General features: G+C 40.1%; 1 protein-coding gene across 5 annotated transcripts in view; it reads right to left on the bottom strand.

Annotated features, from left to right (window-relative positions):
- Positions 1–26,491, bottom strand: part of COL12A1 (collagen type XII alpha 1 chain) — a 245,105-nt gene that overhangs the window by 35,352 nt on the left and 183,262 nt on the right. For all 5 annotated transcript variants that reach the window (XM_040349963.1, XM_040349962.1, XM_040349966.1 and 2 more), the window contains 7 exons: positions 24,134–24,298; positions 19,347–19,385; positions 19,128–19,266; positions 16,303–16,445; positions 11,743–11,852; positions 3,936–4,085; positions 1,867–1,944 (listed from right to left, as the gene is read on the bottom strand). In XM_040349963.1, the coding sequence (XP_040205897.1) occupies positions 1,867–1,944; positions 3,936–4,085; positions 11,743–11,852; positions 16,303–16,445; positions 19,128–19,266; positions 19,347–19,385; positions 24,134–24,298 (824 nt within the window). The remainder of the gene's footprint in view (positions 1–1,866; positions 1,945–3,935; positions 4,086–11,742; positions 11,853–16,302; positions 16,446–19,127; positions 19,267–19,346; positions 19,386–24,133; positions 24,299–26,491) is intronic.

Raw genomic sequence — 26,491 nt, forward strand, 5'->3', positions numbered from 1 at the left:
TTGTGTAATCAGTAAGATGATAAAAACATGGTAAACATCAGCCAATGATTTATTAGAATATGTGGCTTTAATATCTTTACCAGAAAGGTTTGAACAGTTGGCAACTAATCGTGTTTTTTCAAATGTCACTAATACTATATGATACTCTTGCCTTGCGAAACTCTGCAGTGATTTATGACGCGTATTACACAATCAAGCAACTCAACAGTTTCACCAAAAAGACTGGATATAACCTAATCTCTTTAAAACTATGCTTAAGCCTTTTACAGATGTTATGATTAGTTAAAAATAAATTGAAGGCACAAGCCTATGGGTTAGATTTGTAAAGAATATGATCATTGGTATTAAACCAGGCTGAGCAACCAAAGAGTAGTCTTACATTATTTACTATCCACATGCAACATTGTGGAGACACACACAACTATGAAAGCATGCATCTGGTTATTTAGCAGACACAAGTTTAGTCTGTTAGTAGTTGTTAAAACAGAATTTTAGACAAAACTTTTCTTTTTCATTTTGGATAGAGCAAGGGAGGGTGATAACCCCTGTCATATTATTATACATTTTTTTGCCATTTGTGTCCTATTGTGAAATACTACCTTCACTTCCTGCCCAATAGGAAGTAAAAGAAAATCCCTTCAAATTAAAGTAATCCCTTTGGGACCCCCAGGTCACCAGAGCTAGTGTCCCAATTGGAAGATTTCCCGCTCTAATACTATTTTGGAGACAACCAAAAACTTTGGGTTATCAATATTAAACAGCTGGTAGAAGAAACAAGATATGGCAAAATTAATTGTATTAAACCACTAGCCGTCTTTCCCATAGCAGTTTTAGTGATAAAGGGCACCTCTCCTGTGCAGAGTCATACAGTATATATATATATATATATATATATATATATATATATATATATATATATATATATATATATATATAAAATTCTGCACTTCCGCCTGCAGGGAGTGTGCATGCTACTCCGCTGGGCTGCTTTTGCTGTGCATATTCACAGCAGAAGTCGATCTGCGGGTGCCAGGCACTTAATGTCCTCTGGCACCTGCCGATTGTCGGTAACGCACACAGAACTGAGATCTACCTACGTAAACAAATCAAATCTCAGTTCTGACAGGGGGAATGGATGGATTCTGTATTCCTGCAAAGCAGCACATACAGTACACAAAAAAAACACACGGCTAGGCACACATTTAACTCTTTGATCGTGCTAGATGTTTAACCCCTTCCCAACCTTGTCATTAGTACAGTAGCATATTTTTAGCACTGATCACTGAATTAGTGTCACTGGTTCCCGCAAATTGTCAAAAGTGTCAGTGTCTGATTGTCGGCCGCAATATTGCTGTTCCACTATAAGTTGCTGATCGACGCTATTACTAGTATATATTTTTTTAAAATAAAAATTCCATAAATATATCCCATTGTTTGTAGACACTATAATGTTTGTGTAAGTCAATCAATATATGCTTATTGGGATTTTTTTTACCAAAAACATGTAGCAGAATACATATTGGTCTAAATGTATGATGTTTTATTGGATATGTTTTATATCAGAAAGTAAAAAAAGAGTTTATTTTTCAAAATTGTCAGTCTTTTTTGTTTATAGCGCAAAAAAACAAAACTGCAAAAAAAAAGCTCTATTTGTGGAAAGAAAAAATACATACATTTTATTTGGATACAGTGTCGCAGGACCGTGCAATTGTCAATTAAAATAATGCAGTGCTGTAGCACAAAAAAATGGCCTGGTCAGGAAGGGAAGTAAATCATCTGGAGGTCAAGTGGTTAAAAATGTTTTACGTTTTTTCAGAAGCAAGTATACAATAAAAAAATTACTGCTGTATTCACTTGACTACTTACCATTGCAGGGATATCACAGCATCTATCTCTACTTGTCCAGGTTACAGTACACACAATGTCAAACATCTGGAGCAGGAACTGGAAACAAGACAGAAAGCTTGTTTATTTGTCATGTCATTTGTGTATTTTTTGATCATACATATCAGGACATTTGCTTAGCATCCACATTTGAACAGATGACACATGAACATCTGTAGGCAATTAGAAAGTATGATGTCATCTTGTAAATTAATTTAAGTTCTACTTGTTTGGCTTGTCTCTCAATTGTTATGCTGAGTTCTTTTTTGATGCCGCACATACAAAATAAAAAGTCACTAAAATCAGGCAGCAGTGTCAGCAAATGAATATAACTGTTTGTATGTTTTAAAACATTTGTATAAGGAAATATGTGTTCCATTTTTTTAGAAAGAGAGGAGATTCATTATAAAAATTAAGAAGATAAATAATGTAGCAGACTTAAATGCATAGTCACAGGCAGCAATGCAAACCCAAAAGAGGTTCTAACCTTTTAAGAAGTGTTTCTGTAGTACTATGTGCTCTCATTGGAGAGATTTTGCATACTGTCTCTGTGATACCCTTTAATCAGGAAGTAAAGGGAAATCTCCCCAATGGGAACAAAGACAGCGATAATTAAAATGACAGTGGCTCTAACCCTTGATTTACGCTATTCAAAACTAAAGCAAAATAATTCTTTCTCTGGTGTTGAACCTTTGGTGGAGCTGGAGTAATGGCAGGCAATTTGTTTATTCAAAAAGGGTAAATGCCTAAGCCACACCAGAAGGCAGAAAGTACATCAACGTTGGCAACTTGTGTGCACAGTTTCTGTCATACTTTCAGCCAGGACATAAGACCACAAATGGCTACTCTTCTTCTACTTAGAAAAAAGCCTTTCTTCCTAGTTAGAGTAATGCCCCGTACACACGATCAGGCTTTTGCCCGGCCAAACTAACATTGGAATTCCGACGGAATTCCATCGGAGTAAAAGAGACCATGTTCTCTATCTAAACTCCGATGGAATTCCGATGGGACATACACACGGTCTGAATTTTCAATTGAAGTAGGCCATCTAACTTTTTCCATCGGAAATTCCGATGTGTACGGGGCTTTAGCCTCCCTCTATGCAAAAACACCAATAGCAGAAACAAAGTCCTCAATTATTGGCACATGGCAACAGCCTCAAAATTTGTATAACTTTAACTTGGCATTTTACAATGAAAGTGGAAAAAACACATCCAAATATACAAATGAATGAATAAGACAACTTCAGCACCAGATTGTTCCACCTAACTATTTTAGGGTGAAGTGGTGAAAACAGTAAATTGCAATGAAACAAAACCAGGTCCTGCACAGATAAGCAGAAATTATTTGTTTGTGCTAATTAGTAGGAAGAATGCAACCTTGATATGTAAAAAGCATCTTCCAGTATTTCTGTAAAGCCCTGTACACACAATCGGTTTGTCTGATGAAAACGGACCGATGGACCATTTTCATCGGACAAACCGATCGTGTGTGGGCCCTGTCGGTTTGTTTTCCATCGGTGATCGGACATCTTCTGTGTGTAAGTTCATCAGTCAAAAATCCAGGCATGCTCAGAATCAAGTCGACGCATGCTCGGAAACATTGAACTTAATTTTTCTCAGCACGTCATAGTGTTTTACGTCACCGCGTTTGGACACGGTTGGATTTTTGACCGATGGTGTGTAGGCAAGACTGATGAAAGTCAGCTTCATTGGATATCCGGCGAAAAAATCCATCGGATTCGATTCCATCAGATATCCGATCGTGTGTACAGGGCTTAAGTCAGTAATGTTTTTAAGCTAGCACTTACTGTCCAATGTTTATATAGGGTATGCTGACATTCTGATTCTGTATTTTGCCAATTTAAATTCTGCAGCCTGAAGTAAAGCTCAATCAAAATAGCTCTTCTGATCATCGCTAGAGTTTCCAGATGACCAGTCTGGGCATATTTCAGAAGATAAAATATAATTGGTTCTATCAAAAGTGAGGTTCTATAAAAAGTGATTTGTCAAAGAATTTACTTTCCAGCTTGAGAAATTAAAAAAGCTTACCGGAGCAGATTTTTTGTCCCCCTTTGTCAGTTTTCCAAGCACTTCATATCCATCTGTTGTTATATTGCCAGGTTCTTTGATTGGTTTCTCTGCTACTTCTTGGCAGTCAACATAAATTCTCACATATTGTGTAGATACCACAAGATGAACCTATAAATGATAATATCACAAGAACATGGTCAGTACATGCTACTCAATCTTTACCTGCCAGGTATTTGTTAAGAGTCAGTCTTGAATGGACATTCAAGTACAGATGCAAAAAGTACAGATTTTCCAAACTGTTCTTAAATTTACTGAAAGTTGGCAACCCTGGTGGATGTTGATATTGTTTATGAGAGCGTCCTTAAAGCCCTCTTGTTTATTTGAGAGCCCTTTAAAGTTCTCTTTCTCTATGCCATTGTTTGGTTTCTAGTATGAATGGAATATAGGGCCAGATCCACAAAGAGGCGCCGTAACTTAACTATTCTGATTTAAGTTACACTGCCGCAAAATTTCTACCTAAGTGCCCGATCCACAAAGCACTTACCTAGAAATTTTCGGCTGTGTAACTTAAATCCGGCCGGCGCAAGGCGTTCCCAATTCAAATGGGGCGAGTCCCATTTAAATTAGGCGTGCTCCCGCGCCGGACGTACTGCGCATGCTCGTGACGTCATTTTCCCGACGGGCATAGCGCGAAATTACGTTACACCGTGTTTTGTGAATCCCGCCGGGTAAAAAAGGTTGCGTCGGAAAAAAAAAAAGATACAGCGGAAAAAAAAAAAAAAAAAAATCAGCGTCGCTGTAAAGAAGGGTCTACTTTTACAAGGTGTAAACAGTTTACACTTTGTAAAAGCAGCCCTAATTTTACGATTGCAACGTAAGTATTTACGGAGATTTCACGAAGCTAACCCGCTTCATGGATCTCCGTAAGTGCTCATTTGCATACGCGAAGCGGCATTTCGACTCGAAATGCCCCCAGCGGCGGATGCGATACTGCATCCTAAGATCCGACAGTGTAAGTCCCTTACACATGCCGGATCTTCTGCCTATCTTTGGGAAACTGATTCTGTGGATCAGTTCCAAAGATAGAAACAGGGATACGACGGCGTATCAGTAGATATGCCGGCGTATCCCTTTTGAGGATCTGGCCCATAGTTTTTAAATAGTATTATCTGTCCACTCCAGGTCATTCCTTGTAGTAAATATTTATATATATATATGCTCTGCTGCCCAGCATTTCTAGTAAATGTTATTTTAATTGATTTTGATGTGCATGTTATCAATATATATAATTAATTGCAGATGTAGTAAAATCTCATTAACATAATGCCAAAAAGATTCCTGAGTTTTTCTGCTAATCGTTACATGCAAATCGTAATTACTTCCAGCACACTGAACAATTATTGGATTAACTGTCTTAGTGAAAACCTGTTTTGTTTTCAGTATTGTTTACCATTCTAATTATTAGCTGTGGGGATGAAATAGATTTTATAGTAATTTCCAGCCTATTTATTTCATTTTGAATGTGCTTGTTATTATCTCAAATCCTACATAAGTTTCTCAGCTCAAATACTTGCTATTTTTGTTAATGATAGCAAAAGACCATCTTAAGGGTAACTTCCCAATGTCCGTTGGGGTTGATTTACTAAAACTGGAGGGTGCAAAATCTGGTGCAGCTCTGTATAGAAACCAATCAGCTTCTGGGTTTTTCTTGTCAAAGCTAAAGGGGGGAATTAAATCCTGTAAAAAAAAGTTACTTTTTTTTAGCTATTGTGATGAGATGCCAAACTGGAATATTGAATTTCTTTAGAAACCATGACTACAGACTATACAACTTGAGATACAGACAACTAAATTAATGGGGAAAATTAAACGTGACAATAACTACTGTTTATTCACGCAAACCACATACAAGCCCACAGAAGAGAGGGGAAGGAAAATGTGAATGTTCCTATGAAGCAGCTGACTACTACTACCACAAGACAGACTTTAAGTGAAATCCTTGGCTTCAAGAGAACTTTAACAATCGAGTCTGTTTGCCTTTTAAAGAAACTCGCATGTCAGTATTAGTGTAAAGCCAAACCTTTCCCAGCAGCAAGTGACATCCCAAGTTCAGCAGCTAAAAAGCAGAAATCTGTAAAAATCCACTACTTATGCCAAAATGCTTCCTGCGGGCCAAGTTTAAACTCATTATCTTTCTTCTGGAAGACTAAAAATACCGATATGAAAACAATTAGAGGGCTATGTACTGTGTCATAATGTCAAAATTCCTAATTTACAGAACCAACAAGAGGAGCTGTTCGATGAAAAAATAAAGAAAGGTCAACAGAAGCAAACACCATTTTACAGCTGCAACTGTATCTCTAGCACATAAAAAAAAAACTTGGAAGGTTGTCTTTTGCTATTTGTTAACACTGCTCCAGAACAGACATAGAAAACTTCTGGACTTGTTCCCAACTGCAGTCCCAGAAAATATTTTTTTAGGCTTTAGATCATTGTATATGGCTGTTACAACAACAGTCAAAGTCCCAGAAAAACACCATCATTAAAAAAAAAACACACATTTACACTTCTGGGACAAAAAAGTTGAGGATCCTTTTTGCTGAGAATATATACATTTATAGGTTTAAACAGAAGGAACAGAACTGTAAATGAAAATAACCCCAAATTAATAATACTCTGCATGCTTCATTAAGCATATCATTTCAAGCATGACTTCACTGCCCCCATTCTCCCTTTAAAAAGTGTGTATGTATTGTGACAGGCCGAGACCCTGCCACTGTTGAGAATATTGAGAATAATATGACACAGGATTCACAAGGGTTAACGCAAGGTTCTGAATTATTACTTCAGAACGAAGAAAGCTGTGTTTTTGGTTTTCTCCAATGTCTGTAGTACTAGATCGAAAGTTTCAATCCTATGTCCAGAGTTGACCTGGTGCCTGCAGCTTGCCTGAGTACACAGGAGTGCAGGGTTGATATATACTTAAGCCTGAGGATAGCTCTGAGCTCCCGGTTTGGAGGCAGTTCCCACTGTGGGAGACAAAAGGTCTAACCCAGGGGCCACAGAAGCCCCAGCCAGCAGCTAAGAGACAGGAGATCTCACCCAGGGGTCTGAGGTGCCTCAGCCAGCAGCCAGGAGATCTCATTCCAGGTGTCAGGTCAACTCCTATCAGAGTGTTAGGAGACCCCCTATACAGTGGCCAGGATTGGGTCATGCAGCACGGTGCTCCACTAAACCATAAGAGAGCCAGGTAGACCAGTAATGCTGGGCATTACATTCAAAGGAAGATAAGAAGAGCAGTGGTGCTGACAACAAGGGAACCAAGGGGCTTGGTATTTTCATTGGTTGTTTGTATTGATGTGGAAGAACTGGTCAATTGATGTGTATGGGAACTTTCTGTTTTATGTAAAAAAAAGTGATCTGTCGTGTCCTTACAGTGTTACTAAATCCAGTACTAGGAAAATAGTTAATCCCCCACAGTGCCCACAGCTTATAAATCTTTTTACATTAAAATATTGCCACTATATACCTTTTTGGCTGATCTGTATACAACAGTTACATGATAAACTGCACAGTTTCTTCAGTGCTAAGAGTTCAGGTAGGAGGAGATTTTCACTTCAGCCTGTAAACACGCCCACATGTGTGCAGTCAATATCATGTGACCTGGCTAGCTCTGAGAAAAGTACATGTTCTCTCCAGCATAAAAGACACAACTGAGCATGTGCAGGTCGGCTACCCTGCCTGTGTTAGCTGGCCCTCCCCAGATAGACAGTGCAAGAGGGGGAGGATCTGTGCATACAGAATAAAACAGCCTGTTTACACAATGCAGAGGATTAACCCCTTAAGTTCCACAGTGAGTATAACAAGCATGCTACGCTGCATTGACAGACTGATTTTACTGTTGTGGGTTTAGTAATACTTTAAATTCAGTTTTGACTGGTGCTTTTTATTGAAAAAGAACCTGCCACATGAGTTTAATCTTCTCTATATCACAGTATATACTGTATATGTGTGTATAAGCTTTTACTACCTGTGTATATTAGAAGGCTGAATTTTAAGATAAGGTGACCCTATTTTTAAAATGAAATCCGGGGACATATTTTTTTTTTTTAATTGGCAAAGAGAAAACTATTTTATAAGCAAATTTTTGTATATACTTATATTTTGCAATAAAATAACATTCCTAATCATATAAAGTTAACCACAAGAGTCCCCCTTTACATCAGAGTCCACAGGTTCCCCTTTTATATCTGAATCCACAGAGTTCCCCTTTTACACCTGAATCTGCAGAGTTCCCCTATATATGTGAACTCGCAAAGTTCCCTTACACTGTAAGCAGGGACTCTGCAGACTCTGATATAAAGGAGAGCTCTGGGAACTCTGACATAAGGGATGCTCTGGGAGCCCTGATTTAAGTGGGAACACTGAGAACTCTGATGTATAGAGAGGACTTTGGTGTAAAGGTCTGAGAACCCTGATTTACCATAGTGTGCTCACTCAGAGGTAGGAGAGAGAAGGGGGAGACTTCAGTCACAGACAGGAATGGATGGTGAGCTCACTCACCCCTTGGCAGTCAGCACCTCTCATCCATATGTACAGTATATGAGGCTGCTGGACTTCAAATTTCCTGCCCCCACTTTACTTTTCTGAGGCACAGTCCTGGGGATTGGAGTGTGGGCAGACACAGTGGGAATCTCCTGTTTACCCTGTGCGGCCGCTGTCCTCAGATGAACTCCCGCCTCCTATGATAGACGTCACCAGTGTACAGCCTATAATAGGAGCTGGCCAAGGAGGCAGGACTTTGTCCTATAGTTGGGTAAGCAGGAGATCCCCGCTCTGTATAATCCGGTGGTGTTCGCCCCCTCCCTGTACGAGACACCCTAGAGGGACCCATGATAGGGCCAGCCCTGGGCACCACCCCCCCACACTAGATCGCAGTGCACCCGCCCAGGATCATCCCTGAATCCGAGGACAAAAAGGGGGACAGATGGGCTCCGGGGACAGTGACCTCAACCCGGGGATGTCTGGTCACCCTATTTTAAGAGATGCATTTTTCATAGACACTTATTTTTTTATCAAAAAAAGTCCAGGTATGCTGTGTAGGGAATGCTGTATTTTTTGTTATCTGTGGGCCAGCAAGTTCTATAGTATTATAGTAAAAGTATTATCAAATCCTTTGAGTTCCTAGTGAGCACATGGTATTACATGTTTGTAAGCCAGTATCTTTTACAATGAAACTCTGACGAGAAGACAGCTAAGCTTATCCAGGGATTACTTTTTCTAACTTCTAAGATATTGTTAGTTCCAGGAGATTTATTATCTAAAGGAAACGTATGACATTTTGTTATAATTTACCCTACGTATATTATACAATGTATAAGGCAAATCACTCATTCTTTCCAAATCCCTCAGATTAACTAGTGAGCTTTCCAATTTATCTGTCTTACACAGGGTATGCAATTCTTATTACCACTACCATTACCGTTCTGTTTGATCTTTTTCCAACATCATGCAATGTAGGTAAGCAGAGTTAGACCCCTTTCACACTGAGGAGTTTTTCAGGCGGTACAGCGCTAAAAATAGCGCTGCTATACCGCCTGAAAAACTCCTGCACAGCATTCTCAATGTGAAAGCCCGAGGCCTTTCACACTGAGGCGATGCGCTGGCAGGAGAGAAAAAAATCTCCTGCAAGCAGCATCTTTGGAGCGATGAGAGGAGCGTTATGTATACCGCTCCTTCCCATTTAAAACAATGGGAAACCGCGGTAATACCGCCCGCAATGCGCCTCTGCAGAGGCGCATTGTGGGCGGTATTAACCCTTTATCGCCGGGGGTTAATACCGCACCGCTAGCGGCCGAATTCCGCGGCAATTGCGATGGTATAGCGCTGTTATTTTTAGCAGCGCTATACCGCCACAGCGGCTCCTGCCACAGTGTGAAAGGGGCCTTAAGATTGTCCTTTCAACTCTAAGAGTGTTTAGCTAGTCCTCATAGCTGGATTATTACTGCTTCCAGCAGTTATTGGTCAAGAATAGCCAGAATGTTTTACAATAACAAAATGTAAGATTTTATATTTTGACAGCAAGGTTATTGAACTGCTCTCAACAACACATTTGCAAGAAGGTCAGACATCAGAATAGATTAAGAAATTTCTGTAGATTACAGCCAAACTCCTGCTAACCAAAGAAGAAGCTTGGACCACCACAGATAGTAACACAGCTGTTATTATGCTTACTGGTTAATTTATTACAAATTCTTCACAGACTCTTTTAAAGTACACACAAGGGACAAAACAATCAAATATATGAAATGAAACGAATTCCAGAAAATTATGAAGTAAACTATGAAGTAATATGTGCATTCTAAATAATAGAAAATTGTTTGGTGACTGAAAAATAAAATGGTTTCTTTTAGACCTTTTCCCATATACTGTTACATCTCTCAGTGGGGACTTCTAACACCATCCATTTTAGATACAAGAGTGCTCACAGAGTACCATTATATTTGAACAGAAGAGAAGTGGTACCAGTTTCCAACTGTAAAAGAATACCTCTCTTTGGTGACATATCTCCAGCAGCGGTCAATTTTTCACTAAAGTGAAAAGCAATTTGGTATTATGGCTCATTGATTTAACCACTTAAGGACCTTGGCTGTTTTTCAGATTTGGAGTTTACAAGACTAAAACATTTTTTTTTGCTAGAAAACTACTTAAAACCCCCAAAAATTATATATATTTTTTTCTAACACCCTAGAGAATAAAATGGCGGTCATTTCAATACTTTTTGTCACACCGTATTTGCGCAGCGGTCTTACAAGCGCACTTTTTTTGGAAAGAATTCACTTTTTTTAATAAAAAAATAAGACAACAGTAAGGTTAGCCATTTTTTTTTATATATTGTGAAAGATAATGTTACGCCGAGTAAAAAAATACCCAACATGTCACGCTTCAAACTTGCGCCCGCTCGTGGAATGGCTTCAAACTTTTACCCTTAAAAATCTCCATAGGCAACGTTTAAAAAATTCTATAGGTTGCATCTTTTGAGCTACAGAGGAGGTCTAGAGCTAGAATTATTGCTCTCGCTCTGACGATCGCGGTGATACCTCACTTGTGTGGTTTGAACACCGTTTTCATATGCGGGTGCTACTCGCGCATGTGTTCGCTTCTGCGTGCAAGCTCGTCCGGACGGGCGCTTTAAAAAAAATGTTGTTTGTTTTCTTATTTATTTTTATTTATTTTATTAATTTTTACACTGAAAAAAAAATGGATCACTTTAATTTCTATTACAAGGAATGTAAACATCCCTTGTAATAGAAAAAAGCATGACCGGTCCTCTTAAATATGAGATCTGGGGTCAAAAAGACCTCAGATCTCATATTTAGACTTAAATGCAAAAAAAATTAAAAATGACAACAAGAAAATATTGCTTTAAGAAGCATGGGCAGAAGTGACGTTTTGACGTCACTTCCACCCTGCTATGCTATGGGGACAGGTGGGGGCCATCTTGCCCGAGCAGGGGACAGGACCCGATCGCCTCCACCGCTACCGACGGCTCCGGTAAGTGGCGGAGGGCGTGGGAGAGCGGCGGGAGGGGGGCCTCTTCTCCAGCTGCCGATAACGGTGATCTCGTGGTGAATCCGCTGCGGAGAGCACCATTATCGTTTACTCAAGGACAAAATGGATATCTTGGTTGTGGCAGCAGCTGCTGCCGTTACCGAGATATCCATCTTTAAAAACAGGACGTATATAGTCGTGAGCGGGTCCTTAAGTGGTTAAAGAAACAATTGGTTGGTTTCTCAATCACAAATATCTTCTGTAAATTGAATACCTTGTGGAAGCTTCCATAGAAGAGTTTCTTGATTTCATCACCATCAAAGGTTACACTCTGAATCTCTCCCGATGCTCCTTTGTTGAAGAAAGTAAGAGCTTTCTTTGGTACTAGAAAAAAAAGAAGTAAGATTGTGACTTAAAGAAATAAACCATAATAATCCTTTAAAGTAAACATATTATAGTGAAAGGAAAGATCTTTACGGGAAATCGATATTGAGAGATGAGTGGAGTTGACATTGCAGCCTGGCTATTCCTAGCCTCAATACTTTTCTCTTCACTGGCCAAACACAAGCATGCAAATCACATATTTTATAATCTGCATGCTTGTTTTAGGGAAATTACTCAGAACAACTTTAAGCCATTAGAAGAGTATTACAGCCCAAAACCTAGTATTTTCAGAAGTAGAGTTACGCAATGAGAGATCTGTACTTCCTTAGTACAGGTTTTCATTTAAACCTATTGGAGGGATCCAAGACGAACCACAGACAATCATATGTGATAGAAAATAACATAATCAATAGCCAACATGAATTTATGAATGATACTGTAGATGTTGTCAAAGAAATCTATGTTCCTATTATGAGGGAGTAAATGAGAAACCCAGGCAAAAAGGTAGCGAAGAGTGTAAGGTTGTAAGTGATCATACTTTACAAAGCCCCCAAAAAAATATTCTTTCTGAAACTAGTGTTTTGGGCAGAGGGTGAGCAAGCAGGTTTTATTGGTACTTTGTAGACAGACACTGAGGCCCCGTACACACGACCGAGTTTCTCGGCAGAATTCAGCCAGAAACTCGATCGGAGCTGTATTCTGCCGAGAAACCCGGCCGTCTGTACACTTTCGGCCAAGGAAACCGACGAGGATCTCGTCGGGCCAAATAGAGAACATGTTCTCTATTTCCTCTTTAGTCAACGGGGGAAACTTGTCTCACCGAGATCCTCGGCGGCTTCACAATGAACTCGACGAGAAAAAACAATGTGTTTTGCCCGTCGAGTTCCTCGGACGTGTGTACGGGGCCTAATTCTATTCCCTATGCATTTACTCGCTTTTATCAAACACTATACTCCTCCTCTGCAAAATTTACGCTTTTCCAACTCCACAACTTTCTTCAGCAGACTCATTTGTCACAGCTGTCAGAAGACATGCAGCTAGCTCTAGATGCACCTTTGACACTTGAAGAACTCAAAACTGCCTTTATGTCTTTCCCTAATCTTAAAAACTGGAGAAGATGGTACTCCTGAGGTTTACAAACGAAAACTGTCTTCCTCATTTATTGGCAACCCTGAATGGGTGTTAAGCTCCCACCATGATTCCATGTATGAGGCTATTGTGGTTTTGCCAAACTGTTTGTCCCAGACTCCCCATCTCATTGTTGACGACAGATGGTAAAATCCTGGCAAAGGTTTTAGCCCTACACTGTGATCATTACATTAAGCACCCAGATCAAAACAGTTTTTTGCCTCCCAAGTTGACAACGCATAATATTCAATGTGTTTCCTCAATATTCAAGTCCCCACTGATTATGCTGGCAATAGAGCCCTTCTGGCATTAGGCATTGCAAAGATCTTGGAGAGTGTTGAGTGGGCATACTTATGGGTAACTCTCCCCAATTTGGCCCTGTGTTTCTTCAGTGGGTTCAACTTCTCTTAGCTAAAACAAGGGCCAGAAGTAGAATAAACCCACCCCTTTCTCCTCTTTGCTTTATATAGAGGAACAAAACAGGACTGCCCACTGTCATCTTTGCAACTTGTGATCGCTATTGAATCACTTGCAGCCTGGATTACACAGAAGCCTAGTATGGTGGGGTTAAAGCAGGGCTTACTGGGGAAGATAGCATTGTATGCCAACGACCAGTGTTGCAAGTAACGGCGTTTAAATAAACGCTGTTACGTAACGATTGGCCTCCTGCGGGTAACTAGTAATCTACTTGATTACTTTTACCCTCTCGGCAACGCCGTTCCCACTACATTGGCAGCGTTACCGAGATTATAACACCCCCCCCCCGCCGTCCCCGCCGCCACCGCCTAATTAATCAGCGTGCGGGGAACATTACAGTTTTAATTTGAATAGCTGTCTGTACCCCGCCGCACCGCGTATAGACACTCCCCCTTGCTCGGGATTGGACGGGTGACCTGTGTATCAAAGTGCAGGTCACCCGTCCAATCCCGAGCAAGGGGGAGTGTCTATACGCGGCACGGCGGGGAACAGACAGCTATTCAAATGAAAGCTGTAATGTTCCCCGCACGCTGATTAACTAGGCGGCGACGGCATCTAGGTATGGGGAGACACATGGCTGCATACTGTATGTGGGGGGGGGGAGACACATGGCTGCATACTGTATGTGGGGGGGGGACATGGCTGCATACTGTATGTGGGGGGACATGGCTGCATTCTGTATGTGGGGGGACATGGCTGCATACTGTATGTGGGGGGACATGGGCCATGGCATTGGCTGCATACTGTATGTGGGGGGACATGGCTGCATACTGTATGTGGGGGGCCGGCCCAGCAAATGCAATACTGTGTACAATTATTTATTAATATCATCATCACACTCCAGTGCCCAGCAATACTGTACAATATAGATTCAGTGTGCAGTGTGAGTGACACTGCTGCAGTGCACACTGAATCTATATTGTACAGTATTTCTGCCTGGGCAGGTGGAGTGTGATGATGATGATATTAATAATTGTACACAGTATTGCATTTGCTGGGCCTGCCATATACTGTACTGTACTATACTGTATAACTGCACTACAAAATTCCTTTACAAATAATGCATATTTTAAAATGTTATTAGTAATAACATTTTAAAATATGCATTATTTGTAAAGGAATTTTGTAGTGCAGTTATACAGTATAATACAGTACAGTATATGGCAGGCCCAGCAAATGCAATACTGTGTACAATTATTAATATCATCATCACACTCCACCTGCCCAGCATCACTGTACAATATAGATTCAGTGTGCACTGCAGCAATGTCACTCACACTGCACACTGAATCTATATTGTACAGTATTGCTGGGCAGGTGGAGTGTGATGATGATATTAATAATTGTACACAGTACGAAATGTTCTAAAATACTGTATATAGTGTTTTTATTCTTCAATCAGTTAATATAAACATCTTTGATACTAAAGATGTTATAGAACGTAATAGCATTGTAGAATATATAAAAAAAAAAAAAACTCAGTTACTTTTCCGAGTAACTAGTTACTTTGCTAATAAAGTAACTGAGTCACTAACTCAATTACTTTTTTGGGCAAGTAACTTGTAATTGGAACTAGTTACTTTTTTAAAGGAAGATGAACAACACTGCCAACTATGCCCTGTTATTCCCAACCGATACTTAATTTGTGTCATGAATCTCCTAACCAAACTTGGACTTTATTCTGACCTTACTGTCAGCTGGGAGAAACCTGTTCTTGTCCCTTTTGAATGACTCCCAGACAGACAGAATGGTTCTTTTACATCTTAAAATTCTTCAACAGATTACCTATTTGGGTATCACCCTGGCCATCAAGCAATACACTGACCTTAATTTACTACTCCTTCCTCATGCATTTGTATTCAAGTGCCATACATGGTATAAGCTTTCAATATCAGTTATTGACAGAATAAACCTTATAAAATTGATTTGGATGTCCCAACCCCAAGTTTTTTTACTACCATTCTACATGTCAATTGCATTTACTGACTATGCCTGCTCTATAGGAGTCAGTCACCTCATATTTGTTAACGCCCTGTTCTTTCACAGTACTGTTGTATTGTAATACTTATGTTATTATCACTCCCTGTGTAACTGTAATTGTCGTTCTTTGTTTGCTACATGCCTACAGGCACCTTATAAAAGCTGAAAATAAAATCTAATAAAAAAAAAAGTTGTAAGTAAAGGTTCAGAGTTGGTACCATTACTTTTTTTATGCGCTTGTTTAAACTGTATATGTGCACTGTGGGGCCTTTCAGAAAAATGCCAATGAACTTCAATGCATATATACAGTGTATTAATGTGAAAAGTAGTAACCAATGTTAAAAACATAACACAGCACAACATTTAAGAATGTTCATAATTTTTTTAACTTATTTAACGTTGTAGCTTAAGAAAACAACTGTGATGCCACGTACACACGATTGTAAATTCCGCCAAGAAAACCGTTGATTTTTTTTTCTAAAAAGGAATTTTGGCTCAAACTCGTGTTGCATACATACGGTCACACAAAAATCCGACCGCCAAGAACGCGGTGACGTACAACACTACAACCAGCTGAGAAAAATTAAGTTCAATGATTCCGAGCATGCGTCGAATTGATTCCGAGTATGGGTGAACTCTTCCCGTCTGAAAATTTGAGAACCAGCTCTCAAATTTTTGTTGTCGCAAATTCCGACAGAAAAAGTCCGAAGGGGTCTACACATGGTCGGAATTTCCGACCAAAAGCTCACATCAAACTTTCCTTTTGGAATTTCCGATTGTGTATACACTTCATTATGCTATTCTGATCGACTAGAAATACAATATAAGAATAATAAAAACTTTCATAAAAAATAGAGAGGCTTACCATCCAGGGTCACTCCAGTTTGAGGCTTATAACCCTTGTCCGTAACCTGCCAGATAGAAAAAGGTTCATTGGGGGTCTCGGGGAGCAGGCGGAACAATAAGATGATTGTGTAAGAATGTGGTAGACCCTCAGGATGCAGTTCTCTGTAGACAAAATAAAAATTTATTAAATAATGTATTTATAATTACAGAGTTGATACTTTGAAAAGCAATTTTAGCAGCGTCACTCCAAATTATTTAATGCTAACAATCCAGTTTCTACTTGTGATTGTTTGGGACCAGCTGTATTTTATTTATTTTTTTCAAAAAAGTTACAGGTAGAACGTTTTTAAACAAATGATGTAAAATCACAGAGACAAAGCAAATCTCTCAGAATAAAAATTATAAAAAATTATTTAGCCAGCAGTTTTATTTTATTAAATATTTTAGGCACAGGTTTACTGAAGCAGCACAGAGAGAAATGATAATGTGTCTACAGGTCTAATATGGTATCAGCGAAAGGTGAAATTTGGTTATTTGGCATGATTAACTGCACGTGCAATAAACCAACATTTTTAGGGGTTGGGCGCATGTTCAATATATAACATTTAAAGATTCAGTGGGATGTTGCATATCGTTTTTTTTTCTAGTGATATTAACCCCAAAACCAAAAATGTAATATATTGCAGCCTACTAAACATCAGATGTAAAAAATTATTGGCAAGCAGACTGCTTATTTTATGAAATTTCACAGACAATAATATTCAGATACTGTGTGATACTATTGAATGTTGGTACACATGCTGGCTGGTTTATTATGCTGTGAAGCTGAGAGACATTATTGAACAGATGTACCAGAATCAATTTGTTTTCATTTTGGTTAGACCGGACTAGAGGTTCTGTAAAGCTTTTGCTGCAGTGGTCATAGGGACAGGGGGAGCAGAATCACTTTATTTAGCATTTAGTCATTGCAAGGGGCCACATTTAGTCCTTGCCTGGGGTCAGATGTGGTTTGTAGCGTGGCTAAGCTGCAGTACGGAATATCTGAAAGCAGATATATGGATATACAGTGTCTCACAAAAGTGAGTACACCCTTCACATTTTTGTAAATATTTTATTATATCTTTTTATGTGACAACACTGAAGAAATTACACTTTGTTATAATGGAAAGTAGTGAGTGTACAGCTTGTATAACAGTGCAAATTTGCTTCCCCCTCAAAATAACTCAACACGCAGCCATTCATTTCTAAACCGTTGGCAACAAGTGAAAATGTCCAAATTGGGCCCATTGTGTCAATATTTTGTGTGGCCCCCATTATTTTGCAGCACTGCCTTAATCCTCTTGGGCATGGTGTTCACCAGAGCTTCACAGGTTGCCACTGACGTCCTCTTCCACTCCTCCATGATGACATCACAGTGCTGGTGGATGTTAGAGACCTTGCACTATTCCACCTTCCATTGGAGGATGCCCCACAGATGTTCAATAGGGTTTAGGTTTGGAGACATGCTTGGCCAGTCCATCACCTTTACCCTTAACTTCTTTAGCAAGGCAGTGGTTGTCTTGGAGGTGTGTTTGGGATCATTATCATGTTGAAATACTGCCCTGCGGCCCAGTCTCTGAAGGGAGGGGATCATGCTCTGCTTCAGTATGTCACAGTACATGTTGGCATTCATGGTTCTCTCAATGAACTGTAGCTCCCCAGTGCTGGCAGCACTCATACAGCCCCAGACCATGACACTCCCACCACCATGCTTGACTGTAGGCAAGACACACTTGTCTTTGTACTCCTCACCTGGTTGCCACCACACATGCTTGACACCATCTGAACCAAATAAGTTTATGTTGTTCTCATAGGTTCCAGTAATCCATGTCCTTAGTCTGCTTGTCTTCAGCAAACTGTTTGAGGGCTTTCTTGTGCATCATCTTTCTGGGACAACAGTCATGTAGACCAATTTGATTCAGTGTGCAGTGTATGGTCTGAGCACAGTCAGGCTGGCCCCCCACCCCTTCAACCATGCAGCAATGCTGGCAGCACTCATATGTCTCTTTCCAAAACACAACCTCTGGATATGATGCTGAGCACGTATACCCAACTTCTTTGGTTGGCCATGGCAAGACCTGTTCTGAGTGGAACCTGTCCTGTTAAACAGCTGTATGGCCTTGGCCACCATGCTGCAGCTTAGTTCCAGGGTCTTGGCAATCTTCTTATAGCCTAGGTCATCTTTATGTAGAGCAACAATTCTGAGGAGTGTACACACTTTTTTGAGATACTGTACATGAAAGCACAGCATATTTGCTGAAAGCAGGCTGTCAGAAAGAGAAGATAGATGGGACTGCAAACTGCAGGAGGTGAGCAATCACAGGCAGACCAATGCAAGGATTAAAGCATATTCAAACCCAAAAACAAATATTTGATATATTTCAGTGTATTAGCCCTTAGATGTGGGGGCTGCATTTGTTTTGTTTTACATTTTTTTTTCCTTTTATTTCACCTAGTGATCCTGCCAGTAATGCACTTCATGTCCCAGAGTGACACAGCTCACTCACAACATTGTATCTATTTAGGGACAGCTTTGTCACCTTAGGCTGCTCTCCTGATTTTGTATGCAAACTTCTACTCCTTTCCTCATTTCCATTACATAGGAGATGTTCTCTCATTTATAGAAGATACATTGAAATGCAGATAACATTGGTTGAACTTTTAGTCCAGCTCACAGGAAGTGAGAAGGACACTAGATATCTGGCAGGATCAACAAGTAGGTCTGAATTTTCTGTAAGCTGTGAAATGAAGTGAAATGAAAACCAATGCAGCCACCACATTCTTAATATATCCAGCGTGACTTACGAGGTAGGTATAGAGAGGAAAGCATCTTTCTGGAGGTTATATGCTGGGAAGCTGTTAAACGAACCAGGTTGTAAGGAGACACCTTGGACTGATGCAAACGTCTTTTCTGTGAGATTGTAGGCTTCCAACATCCTAAAGCCTAAAAGAGAATCATAAGTATAACTATACAGTGCAAAATTCATGAATCACACTTCTCAATAAGGATGTGACAGCTCTTACCCGGTGATGTGTATCCATCAAGGTAAATAAGTGGGCAAGCTAAAAAAAAAAAGATGAAGCATAAATAGTGATGTCATCTTTTTACAGAAAAAAATACATCATACAGTGATTAGTTTGGAACAAGTATCTGTAATGCAATATTAAAGAGTAAAAAGGGATTAATTCAGATTTCTCACAGCCAGAAGATAAGACATGGATGACATGATGTACCTGTCAGTGCTATTTTTCCCTTTTTTTAAAAAAGCCACAGTCATTCAAAATATAATTGAAAGCTAAGATTTCAAAAAAAGCACATAGTGTTCTTGTTATTGACATTAATTGTATATTATGTCATTTATTATGATCTTGAAGTCTGGGCTGATAAAAGTTTTTGTTGGCTTGTGAGAAATTCCTAGAAATAGCAGAAGCTCAACTTTCAATTGGATGCCTGCTTACTAGAATTCCTTTGGCAACTACTTGAAAGAAAGGTCAGCACGACCCATTTGTAACTGAACTATCGATTCAATTTTTTTTGTGTTTTTTTCTTTGTTCCTGAAATAAGCAGCCTAATTCAAAGTGATAGCAATGTGATTAGAAATTCAGCTCAACTAAAGCAAACAAACTTCCTCGCTGGCATTGTCAAATTATTTGAAAATATTTACAGCAATTTCTCTGCTAACAGTAGAAAGTAATTTACTGGGGGGAAATATGATTATCACACAATAACACATGATCTAATCTCTATGCATAAGTTGGATTCTAAAATTAATTGTTGCCTGTTTTAGCATTAGCAAACTATTAAAGGTGTCTTTTAATGTATTAACAACATGCAAGCCCAAGTCAACTGTCTCTTTGGGGAAATGTCCTCTCACTTCCTGTTGTGTGTACAGGGAAATGTCCCCAGTGTAACACAAATGGCAAAAAAAATCCCTAAAATTGTATATCCTAATGTGCCAAATAGTAAGGCTGCCTTATTCACTTATTTCTGAACACGTTAAATTAGTAGTACTTAGTAATGGAACTATAACCATTTCTTTTACACGAGCAATGGAGAAGGCTGGGACCAGATCTGAGATGATATCCTTAAATTATTTTTGTAAAAGTACTTTTACTCCACTGTGCTTCTATTCCCACATCTGCTTACATTAGGTTTTACACTGCCAAACAAAAGAACGTTAAGCCAATCCCTGTATAACTCCCATCCACCTTCTGCCTCAGTTTTGTGAGCAAGAAGTACTTAAAGTGGTTCTAAGGCCAGTAGTTTTTTTTTTTTACCTTAATTCATTCTCTGAATTAAGGTAAAAAAACTTCTGAGTGCAGATTCCCCCCTTATACTTAGCCTAATTCTCAATCTGGCGCTGTGCATGAGAGCAGAGACTCTCTTAGCTATTTTTCATCTCATAGGCTCATAGACAGCAGCACGATCCATTGGCTGTGAATCACAGCCAGTGAGAAGGGGGTGGGATCAAGCTAAAGCTACGCTCTGTTTGTCTATGGACACACAGAGCTGGCTTGAGTGCCGCTATAGCAAGCACCTTGCTATAGTGGGCCCTCGATGGGGGTAAGGAGCCAGGAGCCCTGGGACGGGACCCAAGCAGAAGAGGATTGGGGCTGCTCTGTGCAAACCATTGCACAGAGCAGGTATGTATGACATGTTTGTTATTTTAAAGAAAAAAAAATCAATCAGTTATGTAATTTTAAGGCCAAAAATCCAGAGGGAGCAGGAGTCAATAGACTTCATGAAAGAGATTTTATGGTAAGTGCAAAGAACTGTTTTTACCCTTATTGTCCATTGAGGGACACAGGAATGTAGGACACAGAACACAGGGATAACAAAATAATTATTACACATTTGGGATGTCCAAAAGCAGTTCAACCGAGGTGCAAGGCCACTGAGATGTAGAAATCCTACTACTGTATCTGAGTGAAGTCAATGCCTGAACAAAGGCTAGACAAAAAAGGGTAAAGCAAATAGAAAAATTGCCATGGTCAAAGAAAGTTTACAGAGGATTAGTCTGATATTTTTGACAAGTACAGGTAATCACCACTAAATGGAAACTGCCTGAAAGAATAGAGAACTTAAACTAAAAATGCTGAGCAGAACCAATAATGTATATGAAAACAGGTGAAACCACAACTACCTTAACAGGAGAATGAGATTTTGGAGAAACTGCACACTGTTAAACCTGTGTGTATTGTGCTACTAGATCTTGTTATTAGTTGTAAACTAAATTTGAACACTGTTTGTCCTAACAATGGCATCTGCCTATAGGTCTGCTCCCAAGAAACATCAAAAATGTACATGTAACATATAGTGGGATTTTCACAAATTTGACTGCAAAAGTGGAAATACACTATGGGCCAGATTCAGGTACCTTGGGCGTATCTCTGCGTCGGCGCAAAGTATCCGATTTACGTTACGCCGACGCAAGTTTTTTAGGCAAGTGCTTTATTCACAAAACACTTGCCTGTAAAGTTGCGGCGGCGTAGCGTAAATCACCCGGCGGAATTCAAATTCGGCGGGTAGGGGGCGTGTAACATTTAAATGAAGCGCGTTCCCGCACCTGAACGAACTGTGCATGCGCCGTCCGTAAAATATCCCAGTGTGCATTGCTCCAAATGACGTCGCAAGAACGTCATTGGTTTCGATGTGAACGTAAATGACGACCAGCCCCATTCACGGACGACTTACGCAAACGACGTAACTTTTTAAAATTTTGACGCGGGAACGACGGCCATACTTAACATTGGCTGCGCCTCATATAGCAGGGGCAACTTTACGCCGGGAAAAGCCTAACGTAAACGTCGTAAATTTACTGCGTCGGCCGCGCGTACTTTCTGGAATTCGCGGATCTAGCTAATTTGCATACTCGATGCGGAAATCGACGGAAGCGTCACCTAGCGGGTAAAAAAAAATTGCAGTTTAGATCCGACGGCGTAAGAGACTTACGCCTGTGGGATCTAATGGATATCTATGCGTAACTGATTTTAAGAATCAGTCGCATAGATACGACGGCCCAGATTAGGACGTACGACATCGTACATGGCGCTGCGCCGTCGTAAGTGCTTTGAGAATCTGGGCCTATAAGTGAAAACACTTAACCCTTGACTAAGGAGAGTGTATTCTATAAGCAGTAATCTTAACACAGAGATGGATGAAAACCATAGGGGTAGTAATCCCAAATTGTTTTAAAGGAAAGACTTCAGTGATCTACTGTACCTATATTAAAGGAGACTTTCCAACTCCTCCCCAAGAGTATGATATACTATTAATAAATACATACTCTAGGAATCATGAAATTTGTGAAAACTGTGTAAAGGGCAAAAAAATTTTCATAAGAGCTAAACGAAGGAATGTATGTACTAGCACTTGGAACAATAGTCTGATTGGCACTCTATTTTCCAGCAAGTAGATCCATTGAAGGTCTTTAGGTTAACACATCCCATTCTGGATTCTGAATTCTGCGGCTGAGTAAGAGAATGTTTTCACTGTTGATCTAATAAAAAGTACAGGACTTCTTGATAACTATGTCCTGGGAGGCAAAAAGGAGTCTGACAAGCAATACCCTCACTGTTTATAAGTGGAAACATCAGATGCAGAAAGCTAGAAGCAATACTCAAGTCAGCGCAGACTATGAAGAGACCATCGCCCAGTCAGTTCCAAAACAGCCCAATGCCTGGAACAGCAGTGTAAATCAGAGTATCAAAGATTCCCTATAAAGCTGAGTCATATGGAACTTGTTGAAATACAAGGTCTTCAGGAGAAGGTTGTATGACTAAGGGTTTAAATAACAGATGGTAAAAGGAGCCTCAGGCACACTTAGCGGTGGAAGTCCAGAAGGGTCATAATTGGATTCTGTTGTGGAAGGTGCTGGAGCAACCTTAGAACCCTTGCAAGCAGATTGCTGCTTAATTGTGCACAGATTGATAAAAATTCTGAGGTGTATTAAGGGTCTTGTGAACATATGGGTCTCAGCCTCACACAGTGGAGCTGTATAACAAGCTGGTAAGGATGAACCTATAAGAATAGGGGTCCCAGGCTACAAATCCTTCTGGGAACTGTGCCCAGCAATGGACTAACACAGTACACAGAGGTCTAGAAGGTGTCATAATGTAGTGCCCGGAGCCTGAAAGTCATATTTCAGGTTACCTCACAAATTATGGTCCAGCAGGGTCAGGGATGGCCTCCAAAGCTGTTGCTGAGGATATGCCAATCCAAATAGCTGCTGTGTAGACACAAGATTAAGCAGAGTTTTTCAAAATCTTGACTGAAATTACAGAAGAAAAAATATCAATGGTGATCTCAAATACAGATAATAAAAAAAGGCAAAATTATAGTTAGAGTGTTTCTCAAAATACCTGAGAAAATGGTATCCAACCTCCTAGGACACTAGTAAACAATTGAAACAGTTGGAGATGAGGTCATGGGGTTGGGGCTGGCTTCAAAAAAATTTTTGTCAAAACTTTCTGTAAATGGCAGTTTAATCCAAATGTCTAAGTAATACCAAATTTCTGTGTTCATCAATGGACGATAAAAAAAATCAGATTTCATAGAAAAAATACTTTATCATGCTGAAAAATGTTTACCATTTTATTGGACATAAATTTCAATTTTTTATTCTCTCACTTATCTTGACACATCTGCTTCTTCTCCCTTTACTAAATACATTTCAGTGTATTTGAATCAAATCATATTACATGAATGTAAATTGGCTTACTATCTATTTGGTCATCTCTACAACCTTGGTATACACTGTTTTGTTTGTATATATTTTTGTGTAACACTAACGTTCAGTGTTTAAACTTACTTGAGGTTGCTGTCTCACACACGAATGTGATCAGATTATCTTCAATCTTCTCAAAAGCATCAAAGTCATCGACAATGAATACATGGCGATCACTTGGTTTACTGCCTATATCACGGAGCTCATTATAATCCACATCAGCTACTCCGATGACAAAAACACTGAAACCTAAAAATGATATAAAGTATTGTTAACATAATAATAATAATATACAGTAATAATGATATTTATCGATAGAAATAATTTCACTGGGGCACCACAGATACTGGAAAACATATGTGCATGCATATGATGGGACTTGCATTAAATTAACACTACTATTTTGCTTTAGGAAACAAAATGATTGCTTTAACTTGAAGCGATCTTAAAGAAACAATGTAATGAAATAAATGTGTTGCCTCTCAAGCTGCTCCACTAAAGTCACATAGTCAGGGCCGGCCTTAGGTGTTCAGGCGCCCTGTGCGAGCTAATCCTGTGGCGCCCCCCCCCCCCCATCTTCACCCCCTCGTTACCTAAGCATACACAAAGAGAACAAAAATATTTGTAACAAATAATTTTTTACAACACCGATTATAGGGCAACCATTACTCCCATTGACATCAATGATGGGACACAATATCTCTTAATGACACCACTTATGGGGCACAATTTCTCCCATTTACACCAAAGATGGAGCATTGTTTTTTCCCCACTGACATCAGGACCTTTTGTACTCCAAATGGCCCTCCTGAAGCCTGAAGCACAGAAAATCGGCCCTTTGTTTAGAAAGTTTGGGGACACCTGGCCTAAATTTATGAAAAAAACATAAAAAAAAAATTGGATAAGTTATATAGCAGAAAGTAACATTTTCTTTTTTTTTTTTCAAATTTGGTCTTAAAAAAAATATAAAATAAAATAACACAGAGGTGATCAAATACCACGAGAAAAAAAAAATACAAATGTTATTTGTGTACAGCGTCGCATGACCGTGCGGTTGTCAGCTTAAGTTACGCAGTGCACATCGCAAAAAATGGCCTGTCATGAAGGGGGGGGGGGGGGTAAATCTTCCAGAGGTCACGTGGTTAATCAGTGATTTACTGCCCCCCCCCCTTCATGACAGGCCATTTTGTATATGCACTGCATAATTTAAAGTGGGGGTTCACCCAAAAATAAATTTTTAACATTATATTCAGCCGAGTTGTCCTAATGACAATCGGCTATTTTTTTTTTTCCCCGTACATACCGTATTTTCACCGCCGCTTCCGGGTATGTAATCTGCGGGACTGGGCCTTCCTATCTGATTGACAGGCTTCCGACCGTCGCATACAGCGCATTACGAGTTTCCGAAAGAAGCCGAACGTCGGTGCGGCTCTATACGGCGCCTGTGCACCGGCGTTCGGCTTCTTTCGGCAACTCGTGACGCGTAGTATGCGACGGTCGGAAGCCTGTCAATCAGATAGGAATGCCCAGTCCCGCACAAGACATACCTGGAAGCGGCGGTGAAAATACGGTATGTACGGGGAAAAAAAAAAAAACAGCCGATTGTCATTAGGACAACTCGGCTGAATGTAATGTTAAAAATGTATTTTTTGGGTGAACCTCCACTTTAAGCTGACAACTGCGGGGTGGTTTTTGATCATCTCTGTGTTTTATTGTTTTCCTTTTTTTTTTTTTCAACAAAAGACCAATTTGGACAAAAAATTATAATTTTATGTTTTGCTATATAACATCCGTTTTTTATTTATTTATTTTTTTACGTTTTTTTTATAAACTGGCTCACATCTGGTGCCCGCCCTCCTCATTGGAGTACAGGTGAGGTGGGAGGAGGGATGTCACCTGTCAGCCTGCTATTTAAGGTGGAGGGGACGGGCGGCCTTACCGTTACTTTTCTTCAGCGCACTGTGTACGGCGGCAGTCTGTCAGTCCCGTCCTGTTCTGGTCCCGCCGTTAGAATTTGAACTGCATGCGTTACGCATGCACTCAACAGCGCCGCGCTACCCAGGACAGTACCACCTGACCTGAGACAAGACGCGGAGGAGAGGAGGAGGAAGGGAGGGCGTGCCAGCCAAGGGGACCAGTGTGAGTGTCTTGTCAGACACTTCAGCGCCCCCCCCCCCCCCTCTGCAGTGCCGGAGTGCCGTGCTGGCTGCCTGCTGAGCAGTGACCCGGACGGCGGCCTCCCCGCACCAGGGCCGGTGCAAGGATTTTTGCCAACTCAGGCGAAGGTGCATTTTGCCGCCCCCCCCCCCCTCTGCTTTTAACCTCCGCTAGCAGTCGAGAAAGGGTTTAAAAAAACACCCGCAAAGTGCTGCTTTGATTTCAATGGGCAGGGGTGCTTTAGGATTTTTTACTGTCCTGCCAGCGCACCGCTCCAGTGTGAAA

This window comes from Rana temporaria, chromosome 4, assembly GCF_905171775.1.
Source record: "Rana temporaria chromosome 4, aRanTem1.1, whole genome shotgun sequence".
Classification (NCBI taxonomy): domain Eukaryota; kingdom Metazoa; phylum Chordata; class Amphibia; order Anura; family Ranidae; genus Rana; species Rana temporaria.